General features: G+C 38.0%; 1 protein-coding gene across 2 annotated transcripts in view; it reads right to left on the bottom strand.

The window, feature by feature from the left end:
- Window positions 1–25,487, bottom strand: part of LMBRD1 (LMBR1 domain containing 1) — a 99,358-nt gene that overhangs the window by 48,522 nt on the left and 25,349 nt on the right. For both annotated transcript variants that reach the window (XM_004696549.3, XM_045294570.1), the window contains exons 4-6: window positions 24,801–24,898; window positions 24,318–24,385; window positions 8,923–9,011 (exon numbers count right to left, since the gene is read on the bottom strand). In XM_004696549.3, the coding sequence (XP_004696606.2) occupies window positions 8,923–9,011; window positions 24,318–24,385; window positions 24,801–24,898 (255 nt within the window). The remainder of the gene's footprint in view (window positions 1–8,922; window positions 9,012–24,317; window positions 24,386–24,800; window positions 24,899–25,487) is intronic.

The raw sequence follows: 25,487 nt of genomic DNA, 5'->3' as shown, positions 1-25,487 counted from the left end.
CAGTTTTTTGATCCATTCGTCTGTTAATGGAAATTTGGGCTGTTTCCAACTCCTTGTAATTGTGAACTGTGCTGCGATGAACACTGGAGCACAGATGGCTGGCTGTGGTTTATTTCTTGCCTCTTGTGGCTATATGCCCAGTAGGGGGATTGCTGGGTTGTATTGATAGCTCAATTTCAACTGTTTTAGAAACCGCCAAATAGATGTCCATAATGGCTGTACAGACCTACAGGTCCACCAGCAGTGGACGAGAGTCACTATATCACCACAGCCTCACCAACACTTGTTACTTTTGATTTTTTTGAATTGGGCTATCTTTGAGGGTATTAGGTGGTATCTCATAGTTGCTTTAATTTGCATTTCTCTTATATAATCTTTCCAAGTATTTTAATTTGCATTTCTCTTATGTAATCTTGCCAAGTATTGTAGATTTTAGTAATAAGGCTTTTGTCTGCTGTGTCATTGCTAAAGATATTTTCCCAGTCTGTGGGCTCTTATTATTCTCTTGGCAAATTCTTTCGATGTACACAGGTGTTTTATCTGCAGTAGATTCCACCTGTCAATTTGTGACTCCTCTGTATTCGCATCCTTCCCTATTTTCGATATCCTGTGCCAAGGTTCTCAGGTTTGTCCCAATTCCCTCATTAATGGTCCAAATAGCTTGGGGTTTTACCTCAAGGTGTGTGATCAGCCTTGAGTTTATTCTTGTGCATGGAGTCAGGTAAGGGTCTTGCTTCAGTTTTCTGCAGGTCCATATCCACTTTTTCCAGCACCACTTATTGAAGAAGGCATCCGTTTCCCATTTGATATTTTGGGGGCCCTTATCAAAATTCAGTTGTCTGTATGCTGATGTTTTTATTTCTGGGTTTTCAGCTCTTTTCCATTGGTCTGAACATCTGTTGTTATACCATTACTATACTCTTTTGTGGCTGTATAATATGAGCTAAAGTCAGGTAGAGCAAGCCCTCCCACTTTGTCCTTCTTGAGTTCTCTGCTATTTCTGGGCTTCTTCCCTCTCCATATTGTTTTCCAATACACTGAAGAAGGATGGATGTATTCATATTGGGATACTATTAAACTTATATAGTGCCTGAGGGCAGAACTGACATCTTTACTATATAGTCTTCTGATCCATGAGCATGGGATATTGTTCCATTTGTCGAGGTCACTCTTGGTTTCTTGTAATAGTTTTCTGTAGTTTTCCTCGTATAAATCTTTTGTTTTTGAATCAGATATATCCCTAGATATTTCAATTTGTGCTTGGATATTGTGAAGGATACTCTCTTTTAAAACGTTTCTTCTGTGATCTTGTCTGATGTGTATAGCAGTCCAATAGACTTGTTTGTTAGTCTTGTATACTGCCATTCTGCCATATTCCCCTATGGCTTCTAACACTCCACTTGTAGAGTTTTGGGGATTTTCAATATATAAAATCATATCTGCGAATAACAATAGTTTTGCCTCTTCCATCCCCAAATACCTTTGATGTCTTTTCTTTGTCTTATGTTGTTAGCTAGGACCTTCAGTACAATGTTAAATGGGAGTGGGGACAAGGGGCATCCTTGTCTGGTCCCCTTTTTCAGGGTAATTGTTTTTGCCTTTTCTCCATTGATTACCACATTGGCTGTTGGTTTTTCATATATAGCTTGTATAATATTGAGGAATTTTCCTTCCATTCCTATCTTCTTGAGTATCTTAAATAGGAATGGGTGTTGGATGTTGTCGAATGCTTTTTCCAAATCTATTATCATGTGGTTCTTATAATTTTTCATGTCAACGTGGCAAATCATACTAAATAGTCCTTCATATGTTGAACCATCCCTGCATGCTTGATATGAATCCCCCTTGGTCTTGGTGAATTATTTGTTTTATATGCTTTTGTATTCTATTGGCCTGTATTTTCTTAAGGATTTTTGCATTGACGTTCATTAGGGATATTGGTCTGTAGTTCTCAATTCTTGTGGGATCCTTGCCCGGCTTTGGTATCAGAGTTATACTAGCTTCTTGGAAAGAGTTTGCGAGTTTTCCTTCTTTTTCTATGTTCTGGAACAGTTTGTGGAGGATTGGTGTCAATTCTTCCCTGAATGCTTGGTGGAATTCACCTGTGAAGCCATCTGGCCAGGGGACTTTTTGTTGGTAATCCCTTGATAACCTTGTCTATGTCTTCTATTGCTATGGGTCTGTTGAGGTTCTTGAAGTCCATCTGGGATAGTATAGGGAGGGATTGTTTTTCCAAGTATTTTTCCATGTCTTCCAAGTTGTTGAATTCGTTAGAGTACAGGGTTTCCTAGTACTGTGTAATTATCCATTTTACTTCATTAGGGTCCGTTGTAATGTCCTATTTCATCACTCACCCTTGCTATTGCAATTTGTTTTCCTTCCTTTCTTTGGTTAGGTTTGCCAACAGTCTAGCAATTTTGTTACTCCTTTCAAAGAACCAACTTTTAGCTGCATTAATTTTTTCCATAGTTTTCTTGTTTTCCCTTTCCTGTGTCTCAGCCCTTATTTTTTATTATTTCTTTCCTTTTGTTATTAGGATTGTTCTGTTGACTCTGCTCTAATTGGTGTAAGTTTTGTGCCAGCATATCAACCATACGTCTCTTCCTTTTCCATGTGTGAATGTATTGCTATCAGACTTCCTCTGATAAATGCCTTTGCTGAGTCCCAAAGGTTTGGGTACATTGTATTTTCATTCTCATTGGTTTCTAGAAACTTCCTGACTTCATCTCTGATATGAGCAAATATCCACTCCTTTTGCAATAGAGAGTTATTCGTCATTCAATTGTTTCCCTTGTTTTCTTCCTGGTCCTTTTGTTGATTTCCAGCCTTATGGCAGTGTTCGGAGGGTGAAATCTGTATAATCTCTATGTGCTTGAATTTACTCAGGCTCAACTTGTGTCCCAACATGTGGTCTATCTTCAAGTATGTCCCATGTGGGCTTGAAAAGAATGTGAATTATCTTTTGCATTTGGGTGGAAAGCTATGAAAATATCAGGTCAATTCGTCCAATTGTGCTGTTTAGATCTGTGGCCTCTTTGTTAAGTTTCTGTCCCTGTGATCTGCCTTTTTCAGAGAGTGGTGTATTAATAGTCACCTACTATAATTGTTGAGCCTGCGATATCTCTTTTCATCTTTTGGAGTGTTTGATTTATGAATTTCATGCTTTTCTTATTGAGTATGTATATATTATGCTCACTGGTTCTTGGTCTACTGTTCCCTTGAGTATTCTATAGTTATATATAGTGCCCCTCCTTATCTTATCTTGTACCTTGAGATCAATTTTGTCAGAGATTAAGATTGCTACTCTTTTTTTGCATTGCCAATTGCTTGCTATATTTTTCTCTAGCCTTTAATCCTCAACCTGTCGTCTGTAAGCTTGAGATGTGTCTCCTGTAGGAAACAGGTTGATGGTTTATATTTTCTTAGCTAGTCTGTTAGCCTCTGCCTGAGTTTTAATGCCTGTGTTTAGTCCATTAACATTCAGTGTTATTACATCCATCTGTGGAGTCTGATGTCATCTTGTACCTTTTGTGTTGGGTGTTTTCCAACCTGTCTTAGGTTTGTATTGTGTATGTGGTTCAGTCTTGTCTTCTTTCCACTATTGAGCTAACGCTATCTTGGGGGATGTTTTCTCTTTGTCACCCTCTGGGTGGAGTTGTTCTATGTGACGGTCTCTTATTTGTGCTTAGTGAGTCTTGATCTTCTGCCCATACTGGGTTGGCAAGGATATTTTGTAGGGCTGGGTCTCTTTTTATGTATTCTTTGAGATTTTCATTGTTTGGGAAGCTCTTACTTCTCCATCTATCTTACTAGATAATTTGGCTGGACATAATATTCTTGGGTTTGCGATATTTTCCTTCAATTTTTGGAATGTTACCCATTCCCTCCTCTTCTTCATCGTGTCCACTGATAGGTCTGAACATATTCTTATTTGGGTCTCTTTATAAGTGAATATTTGTTTTTTCTCTAGCTGCTTTTATGATTTTCTCCATTTCCTCATAGTTGGATAATTTGTTATGTGTCTTGTTGAATTCTTGGGATTCAGTCTGGCTGGGGTTCTTTGGTACTCCTGAATGGTTGCCTGACTTTCATTTATTAAGCTGGGGATTCTCTAAGAACCCCCTCGCTATTTTTGCTGTTGCCTTCTTTGTTGTGTCTTGTTGCTGTAGTCCAGTTATTTGAATATTATTCCTCTTCATAGCATCAGACATGGCTCTCAGGTTTTCTTCAGTTTCTCTGATTGTCCTATTTGACTGCCTTTCCCATTTGTTGAAGTCTGCCTGGTTATCCTCTAGGTCACTGGTGTGATTCTCTGCCTCCTCAAGACTTTTGGCAAAGCCTGTTAATTTGTTACTGGATTTTGTTATTTCATCCCTTAGATCTTATATTTCCCTGTGGTGCGTTGCCTTTATCTCCTCTATCATTTCATCCGTTTTATGTATTGCTTCCCTCATATCCTGTATGACTCCAATCAGCATTCTGAAGATTTCGGTGGCCGATTAATGTCTGCTTCTTCTATGCACGTTGTTAGGCTTATGACTTCTTCCAGCATTTTCTTCTGTTTCTCCTGCTTTTTCATTGAGGCTGTTGGGGCTGGTTGCTGTTTACATGTTGTTTTAGAGGAGCCTGGCACCATCTTCCAGAGTCAAAGAGCACTGTATGACTGCTTCTTTGAACTACCTGTAAGTGCACTAGAGGGTCAGGCTATCACTGTATCTTCCTGTGATGTCACTCTTACCCTTGCCAACAAATATTCCATTATTTGGAATGTGAGTTGGATAGTCCTCTCACAGGACACTGGTCGGGTGATCTTGGGCCTACAAGGATGGTGCTTCACTGGCTGATCTCCCAGGAAGCCGCAGTGGGGTGTCCCACGGGGCTTGGAGCACCTCAGGTTGTGTGTCGTGTTTCCCTCTGCAACTACAGTCCCATGGAGGGTGGGTGAGTGTGTCCTCCTTGGTGTAGAACACCATGGAAGGCAGGTGGAATTACCCTAGGCAGAAAGATTGCCATGGAGGTTGGGCAGATGTTCCCGCAGAAGCATGGAGCACCACAAATGGCAGGTAGAAGTTTCCCCAGTCACTTGTAGGGCCATGGGTGTAGCCGAGAGATTCCCAGCCTTTCGGGGTGTAGCAGAGTGCGGTCGTGATTTCACCAGCTGCGTGTAAAGCCAATGTGTAGGCGGGAGCTCCCCCAACTGGGCCGCCAGAGTTTCCCTAGGCAGAGAGGAATGGCCTGGAGGCAAATAGTGGCTTGTAAAAGGAAAGAAGGGAGGAGAGAAGAAAGAGAGAAAGGATAAAACAAAGGCAAGTGCAAACACACAAACACACACACACACACAAAGCAAAGACAAAACAAAAAGACAAAAAAGAAAAACAAAATCTGCTGAGACTGTGGCAGGAAAGAGAGAAGGGATAGAAGAGGAAAAAGGAAAAAGCAAAAAAGGTAGAAACTAAATAAATAGATAGGATAAAGAGATAGCGGAGCCCTGTGACGTGCCATGTATAGCACTGCTTCGTGTCATGTGCAGCACTGTCACAGGGGGCATACTGGCTGGAGCTCTCCCCACTGGGTGAGCGGAGTTGCCTTCGGCAGATGGTAGGGGACTGGAAGCCAGCAGTGTCATGTGGACGGAAAGAGAGGGAGAGGCGAGAAACAGAAAAGAGGGGGGGAAAGAGAGAAGAGAGAGAAGCAGAAAAAACACACAATTGTGCTCACTGAGACTGACTGTAGTGGGAAAGAGAAGAAAAAAACAAAGAGTAAAGAGATAGCAGATCCCTGATCACCTGAACATGGGGCTGGAGGTGTTTAAACCCTGCCCCAAGGTGGCAGGTTGGTGTGCCCTTTTGGTGCAAGGTATTAGGCGGAATTGCCCTAGTTGGCAAGATCACCATAGAGGCCAGATGGAGGTTTCCTCAACAGCGTGGAACGCTGTAGTGGGCTGTCACACCTGCCTCATGTAGTGTGCAATGCTCCCACAGGTGATGGGAAGAATTACCCTTGTAAGCAAGATCACAGCAGAGGCCAGGCAGCGGTTCCCACAGTGGTGTATAGCACTGGAGATCGCTGGTATAGCTGCCTTGTGCTGTGTGCAGCACTTCAGCAGGTGGTTGGAAGCTCCCTCAGCCCCATATAGGCCCCCAGGACAGGCAGGGGATCCCCCAGTCACAGGCATTCTTATGCTATTCATTAATTTGATCTTCCTAGAAATACCCAAAAAAGGTATTCAAACAACTAGAAAAGGTCTTCTTCCATTGGGCTGACAGAAATTTGGGAGGATATCACTTTAAACGAGAAAGGAAAATACAAAAGTAATGTATATCTTAGAATTGATGAAAGTATTATACTAACTTACTTGGTAAACCAGAAAACCTATTATTAATAGCCCAAATAATCTATTTAAACCTTAAGTTAAAGCATCAAATTAACAAGGAACTAAAGAGTCTCAATTGATCACTAAGTGTTATAGCTATTTTTGTACAGAATCGCTAGATAAGCATGTGACAGTAACATTAAAGAGACGTTCTCCTGATCAGATCTAATCTGAGTTCAGACATTGCCCCCTTGGACAGCCTATTAATTAGCAAAAACCTGGTTCTGCCACACTCTTATATTGACAAGCTATTACTATGCTATAATATAAAAGAAGCAACTAATATACTTAAAGTATACGAATTTTAAAATATTGTTCAATGAAAACACACACAAAGAATCCTACTATGTTTCCATTTATAGCATTAAAAAAAAAACCCTACTGAAACCTTAACAGTGGCAGCTTTTTGTAAGAGATGGTATTGCCTAGAAATACACACCGGGAAAACTGTTGGAGTGATTAGTATGCTCTCTACCTTGATTTCAGTATGGGTTATACAGTTAATTTAAACTAATGGGAAAACTCTACATGTCTACTAAGAACTATGCATGTTATCTAACCTTGAAAATAGGTAGGATATCCTTAATGCCTTAAAGTTGAAATTAAGAGTAGTTTGGTGAATGTTTGCAAATTGAAAAGATAGCTGATCAGAATCATAAATACATTATTTAGCATGATAAGGAGTTTGAAATTTGAGGGAGTGGCAATAAAGAATAAAAAAGGTAAAATTACATAAATTAGAATTAATACTACTACTCAATCACTTATTCAAATTTCACTACTGCTCAAGCACTATTATTAAATAATATGTAGGGCAGAAGAGTAGTTAGTTATTCAAAAGTTAACTATAAGAAGAGCATCAATTTATTTCTCAGTAGTAGGATCTGATACATTAATCCTGAAAATTTAGTATTAATAGATTGCAGTCCTACTATCCTTATTCTTGCTAGTTTCAGCAAGATATTAATGGACTGCAATTTACAAGATGAAATCTTAAGTGGAAAGCAAGAAAATTAAGGACTTATACAGCAAAGATTCTAAGACTTAATCATCATTTAATATTGTATCTGGGTAAACAGAAAGAAATGCTGATCAAATTATGTACAGTACCTATGAGAAATACTATACGTAAAAGCAATCAAATTTGTTGGCATATTTATAAAGTAAACTTGTAGGCTCCTCTGAAAATAAAATTACTTTGTTCAAAATATTATGAAATTTAGGAGAAAGGGGTATACCATTGTTATTTGCTGTCAGTTTCTAATTCTAAAACTTTTTAAAAAATGTGCTATGAATTAGATTGTTTGCTGAGTAACCTAAATCTTATAGCTCTGTTGAGAATGGGTTGTTTGTGTTGCATTTAAGAGACAGGATTAGTACAGGGTGTGTTTTGAGTTGATTTCTTAAAAAACACAGAAGCAGCACATTAAGCAGGCGAAGACTGGGGAAAGCTGGAGGCGAGCTCCGAGGAATCAAGGCACAGAAGAGGAAGAGACAAGGGCCTATGTCCAAAGCTGGACCGATAACCACAGTTGACAGAATGAGAAAGCCTCCCTGCCAGGTGCCCAATTCAATTCAGACTTTGGGTCTCTTCACCTGCGAGAAATGTGTTTGTTAAAGCTATCCACTTGTAGTATCTCTCTCAAAGGAGCACTAAGTAACTATGATGCAATAACCAAGCCTTTTTTCTTAACCTAATCCCTGAATTTGCCCATTTTTTCCGCCTTCTAAAAACCGTAGAATGTTCTTTAGGAAACAAGGACGGTGAGACTTGGTCTCACATACTTTGGACATGCTATCAGGAAGAGACCAATCCCTAGAAAAGACATCACGATTGTTAAAGCAGATGGGCACTGAAAAGGTAAAACCTGGAAAGATGGGTCGAAATAGTGGCTACAGCAATGGGCTTAAACACAAGCATGACTGTGGTGAGGATGACACAGGATGGGGCAGCGTTTCATTCCGACGCACGGAAGGGGGCTGAATGAGAACAGACTCAACGGCACATAACAACGACAACCCTAAATTCACTTCATGAAATTACAGAACACTCCTGGGAAAGAAATCCATTCTAAAATGTTTTGGTTAAGTTAAGTTTATAGTAGCAGATTACTTAACTCACATAAGACCTCTGTAATTTTTATTCTTCTTAAAAGACTTAATTTCAACAGTAATATAGGACCCGTCTCTTACTTTAAAAATTAAAACCAATATACCTAGCATATTTCTCTAATGTTATTCGATGCTGCAAATGAATTAAAGAAAATATATTAGTAGGAGCATCACTACAAAAATTAAGAAAAAGATTGCCAAATACAAGAATTTTATGGAAAGGTCAAGAGACTAGATACATTGTACATACAGAACTAGAAATGAATAAGAAAGCATAAAGCTTCTAATTTGTAAAGTAAACTTTCAAACACAAATTAAGAAGAATTGTATGATTAAACTCTTAACAATGAAAAAATAGGCAATATCTCGAAAATGTCCCAAGGATCATTAAATATAAATAACTATGCATGTTGTTGATGGATTTAAAGAATACTTACGACTACTTCCAAGTTCTTCAAAGAGAAACTTCACTTTTTCCCACTCTGTAGAATTTTTATTATTAGGAACACTCAATGGAACAAAAGCACTAAAAAGAAGAAAATAATTCTGTTTAATGAATCTACAGATAAAAGGTTAAGTTAAAGAAACTGGTCTGAAACTCAATTTTTAAAAACAAAATTCAACTTTAATAGTTTTATTAATGCATTCAGGATAATTAGTTTTCTTTTCTTTTTTGATAATACATTTTAAAGCATTTTGGCTTTACAGAAAAGTTATACAGAAAGAACATATGTTACAACTAATAATGCAATAATATTGATATGTTATTAAATAAAATCTATAATTCATTTTAGGGTTCTTTTTTTGTGCTGTACAGTTTTATGGGTTTTCACAAATGCACAATGGAAATGGATCCACCATTACATTATCATGCAGAGTAGTTTTACTGCTGTTAAAAAATCCCACACTTTACCTAAATTCATTTCCTTTCTACCCCTGAATTACTGGCAACCAATGATCCTTTCACTTTTTCTAAACTTGGCCTTTTCTTGAATGTCATAGAGTTGGAATTATACAGAATGGTTTACTTATTCACATCGGTGTCTTTTACATACATATTTAGGGTTCCTGCACGTCTTCTCATAGTTTGATAGTGTGCTTTCATCCACGAACAGTACTCCAGTGCTTTCCTGCTTACCCGTTCTCACAGTGCAAAACATCTATCCACACATGCACGTTCAGGATCTGAAGGGTACCAATCATGTGAGTAAGTAAGCAGGAGCACATTTGCCAGGTTGTAAAGAAAGCCAACCTTCAGTTCTGGAAGACGGCCAGAGTGAGGTCCAAAACAGCTATACTATCTGTCATTAACATCTTCATAATAGTGAGTCTTCAAAGCTATGAACACAAAATAGCTATTTATTTAGATCATCTCTGACGTCTTTCATCCCAGTTTTGCATATATTTTGTTGTTTTATATATAGTATTTCAAATTGTGGGTACTAATGTAAATGGTATGGTGTTTTTAATTTAAATTCTAATGGTTCATTGTTGATATATAAAAACAGTAATTGAAATAAGGACATTGTATCCTGCAGCCTTGCTGTAATTGCTTTGTTTGTTCTACAGGGCTTTGTTTTGGGGGGTGCTTTTTGGTGTGTGTGTCTCACTTCGAGATTTCCTATATAGGTATTCAAGTCAGCTGCAAGCATAGATTCTCTCTCTTCAATCTGTATGCCCTTCCTCTTCTTTTCTGGTCTTATTGCATTAGCTAGAATGCAGTGATGTACGTATCGAATGATGTTAAACAGGAGTGAAGAAGGTATTTTTTAAGTCCCATTCTTAGGAGGAAAACATCTAGTTACTACCACTATGTATGATGTGAGCTGTGGTTTTTGAGTTTTCTTTGGTCAACATCCTTGATCAAATAGAGCAAGTTTGGTCTATCACAGTATGCTGAATTTATCATGTTGAGAGTTTACCATGATTGAGTGTTGGATTTGTCGAGCTTTTTCTGCACATATTGACATAATCAAGCATTTTTCTCATCCTCATACATTTTCTTCTTTTTATTGATTTTTGAATGTTAAGCAAGCCTTGTACATATAGTTTATGACCTTGGTCATGGTGCGTAATTTTTATACACTGTTATAATAAATATGTTGTTGCTTATTTTTACATCTATATTCATGAGCGATACTGGTTTGCAATTTCCTTTCCTAGTAGTATCTTTGTGTGGCTTTGATAATGGAGCAAAGAGCAAAGAGTACTTTTTTATTTCCTGAAGAAATAGAAAATGGGCAAAAATTTTCTTCCGTAAATGTTTCATAGAATTCAGCAATGAAACCCTCTGACCTTGGTGCTTTCTGTTTTCAAAGACTTTTAACTGTTGCTTGAACCTTTCTAATAAATAGGCTGTTCAGATTATTTCTAATAAGCAGTCTATTTAGATTTCCCCTTGTGAGTTTTGTCTATTGTCTTCAAGAAATTGTTTAATTTCATCTATGTTAACATATTTGGGAGCACAGAGTTGTTTAAAACTTCAGTTATATCCCTCTGATTTCCATGGGGGTGTAAGGGCACCTCTTTTGTTTCATATACTAGTAATTGTGTCTTTGCTCTTTTTCTCTTCATTGACCATGCTGTGATGAGGTGCCATCAACTCTGTTTCAAGACAGTGTCCCTATATCAAAACAGAACAAACCCTGCCTGGCCCTGCACCATCCTCACAGTTGTTATGCTTGAGACCATTGTTGCAAACATTGTATCATTCCATCTCACCAGAGTTGTCTTCTACTGACCCTCTCCATTTGAATGACGGTGCTGGCATAGAATATTCAAAGTAGAAGGGACTGCCAAAAGAACAAACAAGTCTGTCCTGGAAGAAGCACTGTCCGGACACTCCTTGCAAGGAAGGGCAGAGACTGCGTCTCAGGTACTTGGAACACATTATTAGGAGACACCAGTCCCTGGAGGAGGATATTATGCTTGGTAAAGTGGAGGGGCAGCAATAAAGAGGAAGACCCTGACAAGATGGATTGACACCGTGGCTGCAACAATGGGTTCAAGCACAGGAAACAATTGTGGGGACGGTGCAGGCCTGGGCAGTGTTTTGTTCTATTGTGCTCGGGGTCGCTGAATCGGAACTAACTGGAGGGCCTCTGATGACGACGACTGCTACTTTATCAAGTCCTTCTCCAGAGGCTGGTCTCTCCTCATAATACATTCAAAGTACATGAAATGAAGTCTCACTATCCTTGCTTCAGAGAATTATTGTCCTACTGGAAGAGTCTTCTTCCAAGACACTTATTTAATTCCTAACCAACACCGTGATTCAGATGCATCAATTCCTTTTCAGTCTGCTTTATTCATTACCCAGCTTTCACATGTATATGAGGTGACTGGAAAATAACATGGTTAGGATCATATGCACGTCAGTTGTTACGGTGCCATCTTGGTTTGATAACACTTTAAAGAGGTCTTTGGCAACGGATTTGCCTAATGCAATACGTCATTTGATTCCTGGTTGCTGATTCCAGCAGCAATGACTGTAGATCCAAATAAAATGAAAACTTTGTCAACTTTCAATTTTATTACAGAATGATACTTCCTTGTATTACGGGGTACCCCAAAAAACCCAATTCTTATATATAATAGTGCTTTTGGAGTTCTTCCCACCAGGTCAGATTTCATCAAGCTTTTTATTTAGAGGTTCTGAAAAGATTGTGTAACTGTGTGACAAAAAAAGCCTGGTTCGTGGCTGACCAGGGACTAGTTTTGCCACCACGACAATGCACCTGCTCATGCAACCATCTCATTGCAAAAAACAGCATGCCTCTCTTGTCCCATGCACCTAACTCACCTGGCCTCACTCCATGGGACTTCTTTTTTCCCCACGAATGAAGAGGGACATGAAAGGACAGTGATTTGATGACATAGAAGAGGTGAAGAAAAAAAAAAATGAGGGAGGTACTGTTGAAAAATGTTTTCCAGAATGGAATCGCAGATTCGACAATTTATTAAGTTTAATGGAGAGTACTTTGAAGGTGGTAGGTTGTTTTGTAAAAACATACTTAGCTTTGAAAAAATACATAGCTTTGAAAAAAATTCCGGTTTTTTGGGGGTACCTCCTCATATATGTACTTCACATTTTTATTCATTCATGTTTTGTTATTTAATTTTTTAAAATACACATATTTGCTATCCGTACTTCAGGGGTTTTCATTTTTACCTATTATGAGTAATGCTTCAATGAACAGTGAATTAAGAGGGCTCTTCAAAAAGATCATGGAAAAATGGTGTCGTAGTTACATAATCTGATGTCAATTTGGGACTTGACAGCAGTAAGAGCGACAGAGTGGAGTCTACTCAATCAGATCATAGCCAATGAGGCCTCTGTGTGGGCATGGTCTTTTCCTGAGAATTCTGGGAATCCTGGATTTTCCTCCTTGGAGGCGGGAGAGACTCTCTCTGCTCACTCCAAGACAATACACTACTGACAAGACACATGGCGCTACAACCTGGGAGCTGGAGAAGCCACGTGAACCTCCCCTGATGCAGCCAGACCTCTGGGAACTAGAGGAGCCACGTGGAGACCCCTGACAGTGCTAAGATGCTTTAGCTTACAATGCCACTGGATCCAAAGACTTTCTACCCACCGGCCTGTGATCATTCTGCATTCGGCGCCACTGCATATATTTCATGAGTCTGAAGAGGACTTTATAGATTGGTATCGGACATAAGGGTTAATATCAGACTTATGGGCTTGGACTGTACTGGGTTGGGATGCTTTCTTAATGTACAATTACCCTTTATATAAAACTCTCTCATATACACATATGCGTGTCCAAGAATTTGTTTCTCTAGTTTACCCAGACTAACACAAATGGATTAAAGGTTAGCCATATTTTTCCATTAACCTTTTGAAGACCTTTTGTTATATGTATCTGCTTCAATCAGGGTTTTCAATTAAATGGCGACAAATTACATAACTCATCCTTTTTTTATGCTGTTGAGATTGTTTTCAACGGGTCCACTGAAGATTATTGCATGTATATTCATGCGGTATACTGGTTTCTAGTTTTCTTCTCTTGCACTGTCATCTTCTGGCTTTGGAATCAGTGTACGACTGGACTTACAAAATGACTCAGGAAGTGCTCCTTCTTCCTCTTTTTGGGGGAGGAGACTGAGAAAAATGGGTGCTTCTTTAAATGCTTGGTAGAATTAACCAAGGAACAGTCATCTAGTCTGCAATTTTTTTCATTGGGAGGTTTTTATTACTGTTTCAATCTCTTCCCTTGTTACTTATCTCTTATCATTTTTTATTTCTCATTGTGTTAATTTGGGTGGCTTCTGTCTATAAGAATGTGTCCATTTCATCTAGTTTATATAGTCTGTCATCACACAATCGTTCATAATATTCTCCTTTAATCTTTTTAATTTCTTTGAAATCAGTACTAATTGTTCGTCTTTAAAGCTTTTCAGTTACTTGAGTCTTCTTTATTTCCCTTCTCAGTTCAGATAGGAGCGTGTAAATTTTGTTGATCTTTTCAAAGAACCTATTTTAATTTTGTTGATATTCACTATTGCATTTCATTGTGCTTCAGGTTCCACTGTTCTAATTTTTACTATATTCTTTCTTCTATCTGTGCTGAATTTAGTTTGCCCTTCCTTTTCTAGTTTCTCAAGGTGTAAAGTTGATTATATTGATTTGAGCTCTTTTCTTCATGTAAGCATTTGTAATTATAACTTTCCCTCTGAGTGTTGCCTTTACTGTAACTCATAGGTTTGTATATTGTTTCTCATTCTTACTCATCTCAAAGCATTTTTAACATCCCTTGTGATTTTTTCTTTGATATGACATTAAATAATGTGATCTTTCATTTGTTTTTTTGTGTGAATGTTTCCTTCTATTATTGTATTATTGCTACCTCATTTCATTCTACTGTGGTCAGGAAAGACATTTTGTAGGGATTTAATTATTTTAAACTTATTAAGACTTAGTCACCCAGGGTATCATTTATCATAGACAATAATCCATGTGTACCAGAGATGAAAGTACTGGTATGTCTGTGTTATTAGGTACTCTTCTATGAATGTCTGTGGGGTCTAAGTAGTTTATGATGTGATTCAGGTCTTCTATTTCCTTGCTGGTTTTATAGCTAAACTCTATCCGTTAGAGTAGTATGTTGACTTCTCCGACTACTATACTATGTTTGCTTCCCATATTTTGATGCTATAAGAGGCATACAAATGGATCAATGCTTCTTCTTGATAAATTAAGCCTCCTGTCATACATGATGTCCTTCATTATCCCTCACAAGTCTCTTTGGTTTAAATCTATTTTGTCGCATATCAGTACAGCCATGCCAAGATTTCGATTGGAGAATTCAGCCCATTCACTGTTAAAGTATTACCAAAAAAGGAGTACTTGCCCTGCATCTTGCTGTTTTCTTAGTGTCTTATACATGTGCCTGCCTTATTTCCTTGAATATTGTCATTTTTGTGTGTGTATATTAAGCTAACTTCTGTGATAATAACTTTGATTCCCTACTCATTTCTTTTTGTATCTATTTATCTTCAGAAACTTTCTTTGTGGTTTCCTGAGTTACATTAACAACCCTAAATTTATTATAACCTAGATTAAGTCAATACCAATTTAACTCCAATAGTATACAAAAACTCTGTCCCTACACCATTCTTCCCTTCCCCTTCACACTGCCAATTCCACAAATTATGTCTTTATACTTTAACTCACTGATATTGGGTTGATGCTGGCTATGACCCCAGAGAACGAGGCAGAACTACCCTTGTGGGTGTCGAAGATTGTAGCTTCGGCAATTAAAAACTAAAATTTTCCACAGGTCTCTATCTTTTTCCTTTCTGATCTTATACCGGATAGTTCCACTTTAAAGGTCTTTGAATCTTTCTTTTGCCAGCTCACTCTACTGTTGAACCACTCTAATGAATTTTAAAGTTTAATTATATTTTTCAGTTCCAAAAGTTATTAATTTTATAATTTCTACCTGTTATTTTGTTCACATATTTTCTTAGTTCCCTTTAGTTCTATGTACATTTTTAAAGTTCTCTTGTTTTCTTACGCTATTTATATTTTAAATCTAGTTGCTCAAATGTCTTATTTTCCTTAAGGTTGGTTCTGTTACTTTTTTTCCTTTGAACAGATCCTTCTTCCTTGTGTGTCTGCTCTGTATGTCTGGACATTTTCTTTTTCTTTTAGAATAATATGTGGTAGTCCCAGATATCTGACAAGTAAAATGTAGTTGTTCTAGAACTCAGGTTTCCCAACTTTCTCAAAGCTTGCCAAGTATCTTTATTAACTTTTCTGTCCTCCTTTCCAACAGTTTTTTCTCCTCTCATTGTTGAAGGCTGTGGGTAGTCCATTAGCTTAGTGACTTTGTCCAAAGTATTTTGCAGGAGTAAGCGGAAAGAAAAGCACTGGGGTGGGTGATGGAACCGTTTGCAGCCTTTGCAGTACAGTTCGTCACTGGGATAATCGTTAGCCAGGTTTACACTGAACCCCCACCCCCACCCCCGCCCCACACACACACACACCCGGAGAGAATGCTTATGGATTACTTCAGGTCTTTCTGAGCAGGAATACCCAAGGTATGTGTGTGTCTCTCCAAATTATATATATACTTTGGTGCCTTTAAACGCCCGTCCCAATTTCCCAAAGAAATTATCCCCCGCATTTTGATGCTGCTGTATCTATTATTTGCCTTCTATCGCTCCAGGTGACCACAAGTTATTCAATTCACCTTGCAGTGTCCCCAGCCTATGCTTGCTGCTCCCTCCCTCCAAGATGGATCAAACAGACAAGCCTGTTGCTTTAGAACTTTAGATAGTCACTAGACTGAAGTGCATAGACAAACATGATTCATTTTGTCAATAAGGGAACTGTTCAGTGCAGAGAACGGACGAAGATCTCAAAGCATGGCTGTTATTCAAACTCATCGCCCACAGAAAAATGGTAGGGATGGTGGTCCAACCAGTATCAAAAAGTTACAGAGCCGTCCTTCTAACTGATAAGCTGTCACACTTCACTGATATAATCTCTCAACAGTTCACCATTAAGTCTGAAAAGGCTGCTGTTGATGGTAGCCACCAAGTCAGCCCTTTCCTTCAGTTGCCAATTATACAATGGGTTTTGTTTGAGCCAACCACGGTTTTCATTGTCTGGTTTTCAGCAGTAAATCACTAGGCCTTTCATCCTAGAAGCTTAGTCTAGAAGTTCCACGGAAACTTGTTCAGCATCCTAACAGCACGCAAGCCTCCAGTAACAGGCAGGCGGTAGCTGTGCTCAAAATGCAACGGCCATAGATTGGATCAGATGTCTGGAATGAAGGATGAGAATTCTACAACTGAGCCACCAACGCCCCTCTAGCACAGTTAATGCAGTCACATTTTGCATGGTTTAAATTTTTTTTTCTGTGGGCTGACAGAAGCGTAAAACTCCTGACTCCTTTGTCTTGGACCCGATAGTCAAGATCTTATTTAATCTCTCCAGGGGCTGTTTGTGTTGGCCCATGTGTTATTTGAAAGTGCTTTGTTTAATTTCCAGTTAGGGCATTGTTCTAGTCATCTTTCTGTTAATGATTTCCAATTCGGGTCTCTAAGAGCATACGTCGATTCTTTTTCATTTATAGTGTTTTTTTTATACAGTCCAGGACCTGGTCTAGATTAGTACTGTTTCATGTGAGCTTGAAAAGGATATGTATTCTGCTATAGTTGGGTGAAGTATTTTATATATGCCAATTAGGTTCAGTTGATACATGGTGCTATTCAGTTCAACTATATGCTTACTGATTTTCTGCCTGCGGAGTTGTCAATTACTATTGGAAAGATGTGGGAGTTTACAACTCTAATAGTAGATTTGTCGGTGTCCTTGCAGTTCTATTAGCTTTTGTGTCACGTATTTTGGCACTTTGTTATCAAGCACACAGATATTTAGGATGATTTTGTCTCTGGGGGAAATTGAACCTTTATCTTTCAATTTCTTATGCTCCTCCTTTCTCCCTGGTAATGTCCTTGATTGAAGTTAAGACAGCTACCCTCGCTTTCTCCTCGTAAGTGCTAACATGGCCTATCTTCCTGCATCCTATTATTATTAATCTACTTTTATCTTTTCTTATTTAATATGTAGTAACTAATATGTGTAAATAATCATATAAATACATGTGATTAAATGTTTGCATTTAAAATATTGTGAGAAGCCATAGGCAGACAACTGGCAAAAAGTTCCACAGCACAAAAAAAGATGAAGAAATTATGTTAAATCAGAGAAAGAGAATTAAATTATAGACAATTATTTAAATATATTTCTATGTATAGTAAAAGGAGAAAAGAAATACACCAGAATAAACATACAAGGGTTATCCATCAAAAATACGGATTTTTTTTCTTCTAAAGTTATGTATTTAATTTTTTCCAAAACAATCTTATCACATTCATAGTACTCTCCATTAAAATGAATACTTTTGTCAAATTTACGATTCCATTCCTGGAAACATTTCTCAAACTCATCTGTTTAAACAACTGATAGCACCTCCCTCACGTTTTTCTTTACCTCTTCTATGTCATCAAATTGCTTTCCTTTTATGTCCCTCTTCATTTGAGGAAACAAAAAGAAGTCCCATGGAACAAGGTCAGGGGAGTAGGTGCATGGGACAAGCGAGGTATGCTGTTTTTTTTGGCCAAAAACTGGTGCACTGAGATGGCTGCATGAGCAGATGCATTGCTGTGGTGGCAAAACCAGTCCCGTCTGCTATAAATCAGGCCTGTTTTTTCGCACACTGTTAAGCAATCTTTTCAGAACCTCTAAATAGAAAGCTTGATTAACAGTCTGGCCTGGTGGGAGAACTCCAAATGCACGTGAATCGACATTTTCATCCTTTCAGGAAGTTGGCTAACGTCCAGAACGAGGTTTGTCATCAATCAACATTTTACCTTTTTTGAAACAAGAAAAGCTCTTTGTGCACTTGAGTTTTCCCCTGCTGTCCTTGTAAGCTGTGTTCAACATCACAGCAGTTTCTGCAGCATTTTTCCAGAGCAGGACACAAACTTTCACAGCTGCACACTGTTCTCTTAAATCAGCCATCTCAAAAAACGAGTTTCCCGTGAAGCCCTTATGAAAAAATTTACTGTGACCAGAGAGAACCTTCCTAGGAGACGCCACTGGGTACACTAACTCAGAGTGAGTTGCTCGATGCTTGCTTAGTGGAAAAAATGTGTATTATGAAAGCTCCACTCCGCCCAGCACAATTCTATTTTTTTGGGGGGTACCCCTTCATATCTCATTCTATGGTAATAGCTTTGATTTCTAGGATTTTTACTTTCTTAGTATTTTTTGTTTTTCAAGAATCTATGCAAAAGGTTCTTATTAAATAAAAGAGTATGATAAAAGTAGTTGCTATTTAATTTTGAGCCCATAGTTGAAGGGAAACTCTAGAGATAACCAGTATCCTAAGACTTTTTCTAATTGCTTAAACTAGGAGCTCACACTGAGACAAAATGGGTTAGAGGGATGACATTTCACTGTGTCCACATAAATAGAAAAAGGCAAGAACAAAAAAGGAAGAATACACTCAGCGTATTGTAAACTGAAAAAACTCAGGAGAAATTCTGGCCTCTAGTTGTAACATTGAAAGATCCTATGGGCAATCATGAAGGAAGCATCAAAAGAAGATGGAAAAGGTTCTGTCCCTGTACCAAAACTAGTTCACATTCCATCGTTTCAGGAGGTAGCTTAAAAGTAAGAGCAAATGATGCTGACGGAAGAATTTCGAGCTGCCATGGCATTAACCACAGCCAGTGCTTCAGGAATTCATGGAATACCAACTAAAATGTTTCAACAGACTGATGAAGAAGTAGAAGCACTCACTGGTCTATGCCAGGAAACTTGGAAGACAGCTACTTGGCCAACTGACTGGAAGAGATTCATAGTTGTACCCATTTCAAAAAAGGTGCCCCAAAAGAATGCTCAAATTATAGATCAATATCATTAATATCACATGCAAGTAAAATTTTGCTGAAGTTCACCCAACAATGGGTACAGCAGTACACTGGCAAGGAGCTGCCAGGGGTTCAGGCTGGATTCTGAAAAGGACATATCATTGCTGATGTCAGACAGATCTTGGTTCAAAGGGGAGAATACCAGAAAGGTGTTTACTTGTATTTAATTGACTATGCAAAGGTATCTGACTGTATGGATCATACCAAATTGTCTTAAGAATTCTAGAACACTTCATTTTGTTCATGAAGAACTTATACATGGATCAGGAAGCAATTTAAAATCAGGAAAGGTGTGATTCGGAATGTATCCTCTCACCATATGTATCCAATCTTTATGCACGGTAAATAATTGGAGAAGCTGGCTTACATGAAGAATAATGAGGCATCCGGATTGGAGGAAGACTTATTAACAACCTGCAATATGCAGAAGACACAGCCTTGCTTGCTGAAAAAATGAGAACTTAAAGCACTTGTGGATGAAGATAAGGTTTTGTAACCTTTAGTATGGATTACGACTCACTGTAAAGAAGACCAAACTCCTCACAATTGGACCGCTAGGTAACAACATGAAAAATGGAGAAATGGTTGAAGTTGTTAAGGATTTTGACTTGCTTCAATACACAACCAATGCTCATGGAAGCAGCAGTTAAGAGCTAAAAATACACATTTTATTAGGTAAATCCCCTGTACAAAACCTTTACAAGGCAGTGAAAAGCAAGGATGTTACTTTGAGGACATCCATTGCATATGAAAGTTGGACACAGAATAAGGAAAACTAAAGAAGAATCGATACATCTGAATTGTGATTCTGGTGAAGAATGTTTAAAGTACCATGGACTGTTAAAAGAACAAACTGATCTTTATTGAAAGAGCTAAAGCCAGAGTGCTCCTTAGAGGCAAGGATGGCAAGACATCGTCTTACACACTTTGGATGTACTGTCACGAGACTAATGCCTAAAGAAGGACATCTTGTTGGTGAAGTGGAGGGCAGAGAAGAGGAGGAAGGTCCTTGATTAAATGGATCGACACCATGGCTGCAACAAGGCCTCAGGCATGGTGAAGAAACAATTGTGAAGATGGTGCAGACTTTGCCGTGTTTCCTCTGGCTGTGCATAGGGTATCTATGGGTAGGAACAACCGCTAACTCGATGGCCGCTAACAACCGCCACCATACCCAAGCACCAAGTTATATTGAACTTCTAGGACAGCTTTCACACTTGTTTCTTCTGCACTACTCTTTAATGACTTACTTTCTGCCACTAATTTCTCAACTCTAGTATTACAATGGGTCTTCCCACCTACAATTTATATACAATTCACTACTTAAGCCCTCAAATGCCCCTTTAAAATCATTTTTGGGAAAACACACATTGGAATACTACGCATCCCTAAAAAATAATGATGAAACTATGAAGCATCTCATGACATGGATGGACCCAGAAAACATTATGCCAAGTACAGTTAGTCAATCATAAAAGGGCAAATACTGTATAAAACCACTACTATAATGATAAACCCCAGGAAAAAGACTTGCCTATCAAAAGGAACAGGCGTTATAGTTTCTGAAGGTAGGGAAGACAAGGGTGAAAAGATGAAGCAGTGGCCTAGAAGGCTGACAGTTATTGACTGGGTTGAAAGGGAGGATGGAGGTCTCTAAGAAGGAGAAGAGAAATCAAGAGGTGGGGAGGGGATGGGGAGGCAGAATACAGAGGACAAATGTTATTGAAGAGTGGTTTTAACTACTGAATGAAGAGTTGATAATGTGAAATGTAAACCCCACTACCTAATTCACACACACAGACACACAAATATTTTTTTTTAAAGATTACAGCTAAGATATTTTAAACGGCAGATTCAAATCTCTATTACTACAGTCATGTTCCATCTACATTATAGTAAGAGGTTAATAGAGTTGTTCTTATCTACCCTTATCTCCTCTCCCATATATATTAATGGCTCTATCACTTCAAGTCTCTTATTACATGCTGCCTTCTCTCAGCAATGTTTTCTTTCTTCCCACTAGCATGTGTGCTCTGGTATAGAAACTGTCATCCTTTCCTGTTCACTGATACCTTGTACAGTGTCTGAAATATAACATGTATGCAGCAAATATTTGGATAATAAGTGAATGCTCTCTTGTTCAAACTGGCGCTTTTTGCTATTAAAATATTCACAGAATCACACTATTTAAAAAAAGACTGATTTCCAATGAAATGACCAGTCTGTTTTAGAGAAACATCAGAAGCTCTTTTGTCCGTGTTATACAACCTGGTTATTTTTTTTTGTGGTTTTACTAATGGCTCTCAGTCCTAGATCAGGCTTTAGCAACTACATGTTCATGTAATGTTTATAACTGTTCTAGATCAGGTTTTAGCAAGTACATGTTCAAGTAATGTTTATAACTGCTGTAGAGCTACAAAGGAAAACTGAGTTAGTGCTATAGAGGCCATGTGCCTGTAAGCCCTAAACTATGTATTATATACCCTTGTAATAAGTATTGGACTATTATAACCACAAGGTCGGTGGTTCAAATCTATCAGCTGCTCTTTGTGATAAAGATAAAGTTGCCTGCTCCCATAAAGGGTTACAAAACCTCAGGAACCCTTAATAGAGTCACTACAAGTCAGAATTTACTTGATGGCAGTGATTTTTGGCCTTGTAAAGTTTGTTGATCCGTTTTAGATAATTTGATTTACAGAGTAGAAAACTCCATAACAACAAAGAAGTAAATAGATTTGCCTTTCTTTCCAAAGGCAAACAAAAACATCCAAAACTTTAAAACAAAGGTAAGTTTAAAAAAAAAACTGCCCTTTCAATGAATACACTTTTTAAGACAAATCAAGACAGATAAAAGGTACTAGAAATGACTTGACATAAAACATATGCAGTCCAAGAACTTCTGGAAACACAAAATACTAATTTCCTATCCATCACAAATTCATACAATAAATGAAATTGTTTATTAAAATTTCTGAGACAAATTTCTAATGAAAAAATTTAAAAACATAATTGCATTTAATATATTTCGTAACAAAATAGAATAAAAATTAAACTCTTCAATAATGACAAATATCTTACAAAGATAAAATGTTAAATCTATATATAAACATGTAGGATACAGAAAGATTTTTCCCCAGTTTGTCTCCTACTTGCTAGCTCATTGTTTAGTCAGCTGCTTAGAAGTTTTCTCCCTGAAGGCATCAGTGAGCCAGAGCAATCAGGCTATTGTCTGTCCCACCATAGGTGGAGCTCACACCCTACTGATAAAGATAGTGATCGTTTCCCTTGAGAGCCCAGAGAAATTGTCAGGCCAGCTCCAGGACAACTAAGGTTAGGTTGCCATCTTGAATCTAGGATCCGCCCATCTTGTCACATGTGTACCCCTAATCCCTCCTCTTCCTATTGCATGTAGACCCCTTGAACGTCCCCCTCCCATTTGCCTATGGTACACCCCCTTCTTGTGATTTATGTGGTTACCTGTAATCAGGGAGACTTGCACACCCCTAAGTATCTATAGGCCTTGGTTAGAAATAAAGAGGCTCTCTCAATGGACCTGGGTGCTGACATAATGGCCATCCCAGACGTGAGCATATTACTTACTATGAAATGTGTCTGACTTCTTTATTTCATCTTCTCTCCTACCTTCCCTATTCTCTATGACTTTACTATAATCTATATATTATCACCCTATCATTGTGCCTACGGACCACACCCAGTGGTTTTTAGAGGCTGGTTTACTCTAACACAAAGATGTAAAAGTATTAATATTAATATAAATCCTTAAGGAAGAAGAATTAAGGAAGAGAGTTAAGACAAAGATAATTTAGGAGATTTAAAAGTCTGAAGGGGGTCAATCCTGAAAAGGTGCATAAAGGGTGTTTATCAAAATGGTACTATGTTAAAAGGAAATTGCGGATCATCATAAATTCCAAACAATCATTTCGAGAAGACCAGTCTAACACACTGTGTCCCAATACAGGTGGGTAAGACAGGTAAAACTTGTGGATATACAGTTACCCTTCATAAAGAGATGGCCACAATATGTTATCGAGTAAACCTGCAAGAATTAGGTATTATTTGATGACAGTGTGTAAAACTGAAGCATGAAAGCATACATGCGCTGCACACATCACACCACAATCTCACACGTCTAGATAGAATCTAAGGGAAAATGTTCATTGTATCATTGCAGCCACTGCTCAATGGTGATGGGTAGTATGTATGATAGTTGGGTTTTGTGTCCACTCCGCTAAGTCAGGCTCTTCAGCAGTTTGGCAGGAAGTACCTCCCCTGTAAGGTGACCTAGCATAATGTAAACAACTCAAGGCAACCCTACTCAGGCCACAGCCTACTGAAGTCTCCTTGAGGATGTGGCCTACTTCATGAACTGATGCTGTGGAGAACTTGCTCCCTCTCTCTGCTTCATCATGTGGGTCTCACCTCTGTTGCACCCACCTCCAGTTCTTTGGACTTGAGCCCATGGCCTGCCAGACTGCCGCTGATCATTGGAGGTACCAGCAGCCTGCCATAGATCCGATCTGCCAATCCACCTCAGCATTTACTAGCCTTGCTCTTCCTGCCTCCTGGTTTGTCTTCCAGCTTCCTGTTTCCCAGGAATCAGGAAAATCATCCAACTGAACATCTGATATAAAGACTTGAACCAAATGTTCCTACAGCTGTGTGAACCACTTTTCTTGACATGACCTCTCGCTTACATGCATTTATAAGTGTCAATGGTTTTACTTCTGTATATATATATATATTTTTTCCTGGTTAGAGTTTTATTCATTTTAGATAAGTTCTTTTCTGCCGGTATTAAAAAATTACATTTCCATTTTCAAGGAAAGATGTCAACACTTACCCAACTAGGAGAAGAAGAGCACAAATCACAGCGAATCCCAAAGTGTATTTGAGGGCTGTTTTAATTTGCTAGATGTCAAGTGGAAACAGTATATTACTTAGCAAGATCTTCAAAAATATAAAATATACATACTCTCATATAGTAATACTGACATATCAAATACATATTTATATTCAACAGACACTGTAAAAGAATAGAATTTTAGTATCTCAATTTTTATACTAATTATATTTATAGTAACATGTGGAACACATTATGTCAAATAAAATAAATTAAAATAATTTCAACATACTTAATGCTTTATATTACTTTTTAAATGTAGCTTTTATAAAAATTTAAATTTCACATGTGGTTCAAATCATATTTGTTAGATAATGCTGCCCTAAAAAAAATTAAACCAGAATCATTTAATAATTTGAAAGAAAAATAAATAATCCCTTTTTGCACCCTCTAAATTAGGACTTCTGAAACAAAAATACTCACAGTGCATTTGCCGGTATCATCATCATCCTTTTCTTCATAATAGAAGTAGACAAAAGGGATCCAGAAGAACACACAGAATAATATAACAGAATACAGAGCTACGGAAATAAGCATAAAGTTACTTTTACTAACTACATGTGTACTCACAAATACATCCCAAACTAAACCCACTTCCATCAAGTTGATTCCCACTCACAGCAACCCCGAAGGACAGAGTAAACCCGCCCCAGAGAGGTTCCAAGTTTCACACGTTCACATCTTTCTTCCACGGAGCAGCTGGTGGGCTCAGACAGCTTACTTTGAGGCAGCAGCCAAGCACTGTGCAACTAGGGCACCTTTGGAACATATCTATTTATGTATTTACCAAATTCACTTTACCATCTGATTCCCATAATTCTATGTATGTGTGAATACAGATAGATTAGTCTTTTCTCTTCCTTGGCATTATGAAATAAGCACTATTAGAAAAAAGAGTACAAATTATATGTAATTTATCATAACCTTGCTGATAATTGCATCCATATCATAGAAGTGAACATCTGACTGAGCTCTTAGTATGTACTAAACATAGTGATCAGACTTCCTGTGTATTATCTCATTTAATTCTGCAAATGAGCTTTAATTTTTGTATTCATTCCAACTGACAAGTTAAAGAAGCAGCTATAACTGATACAGCTGTCTTTTTTT

This window comes from Echinops telfairi, unplaced genomic scaffold, assembly GCF_000313985.2.
Source record: "Echinops telfairi isolate 266 unplaced genomic scaffold, ASM31398v2 ScPeMD7_3533;HRSCAF=4204_0, whole genome shotgun sequence".
Classification (NCBI taxonomy): domain Eukaryota; kingdom Metazoa; phylum Chordata; class Mammalia; order Afrosoricida; family Tenrecidae; genus Echinops; species Echinops telfairi.
Note: the sequence above shows the minus strand (reverse complement) of the source record. Positions and strands in the feature narration are given on the sequence as shown.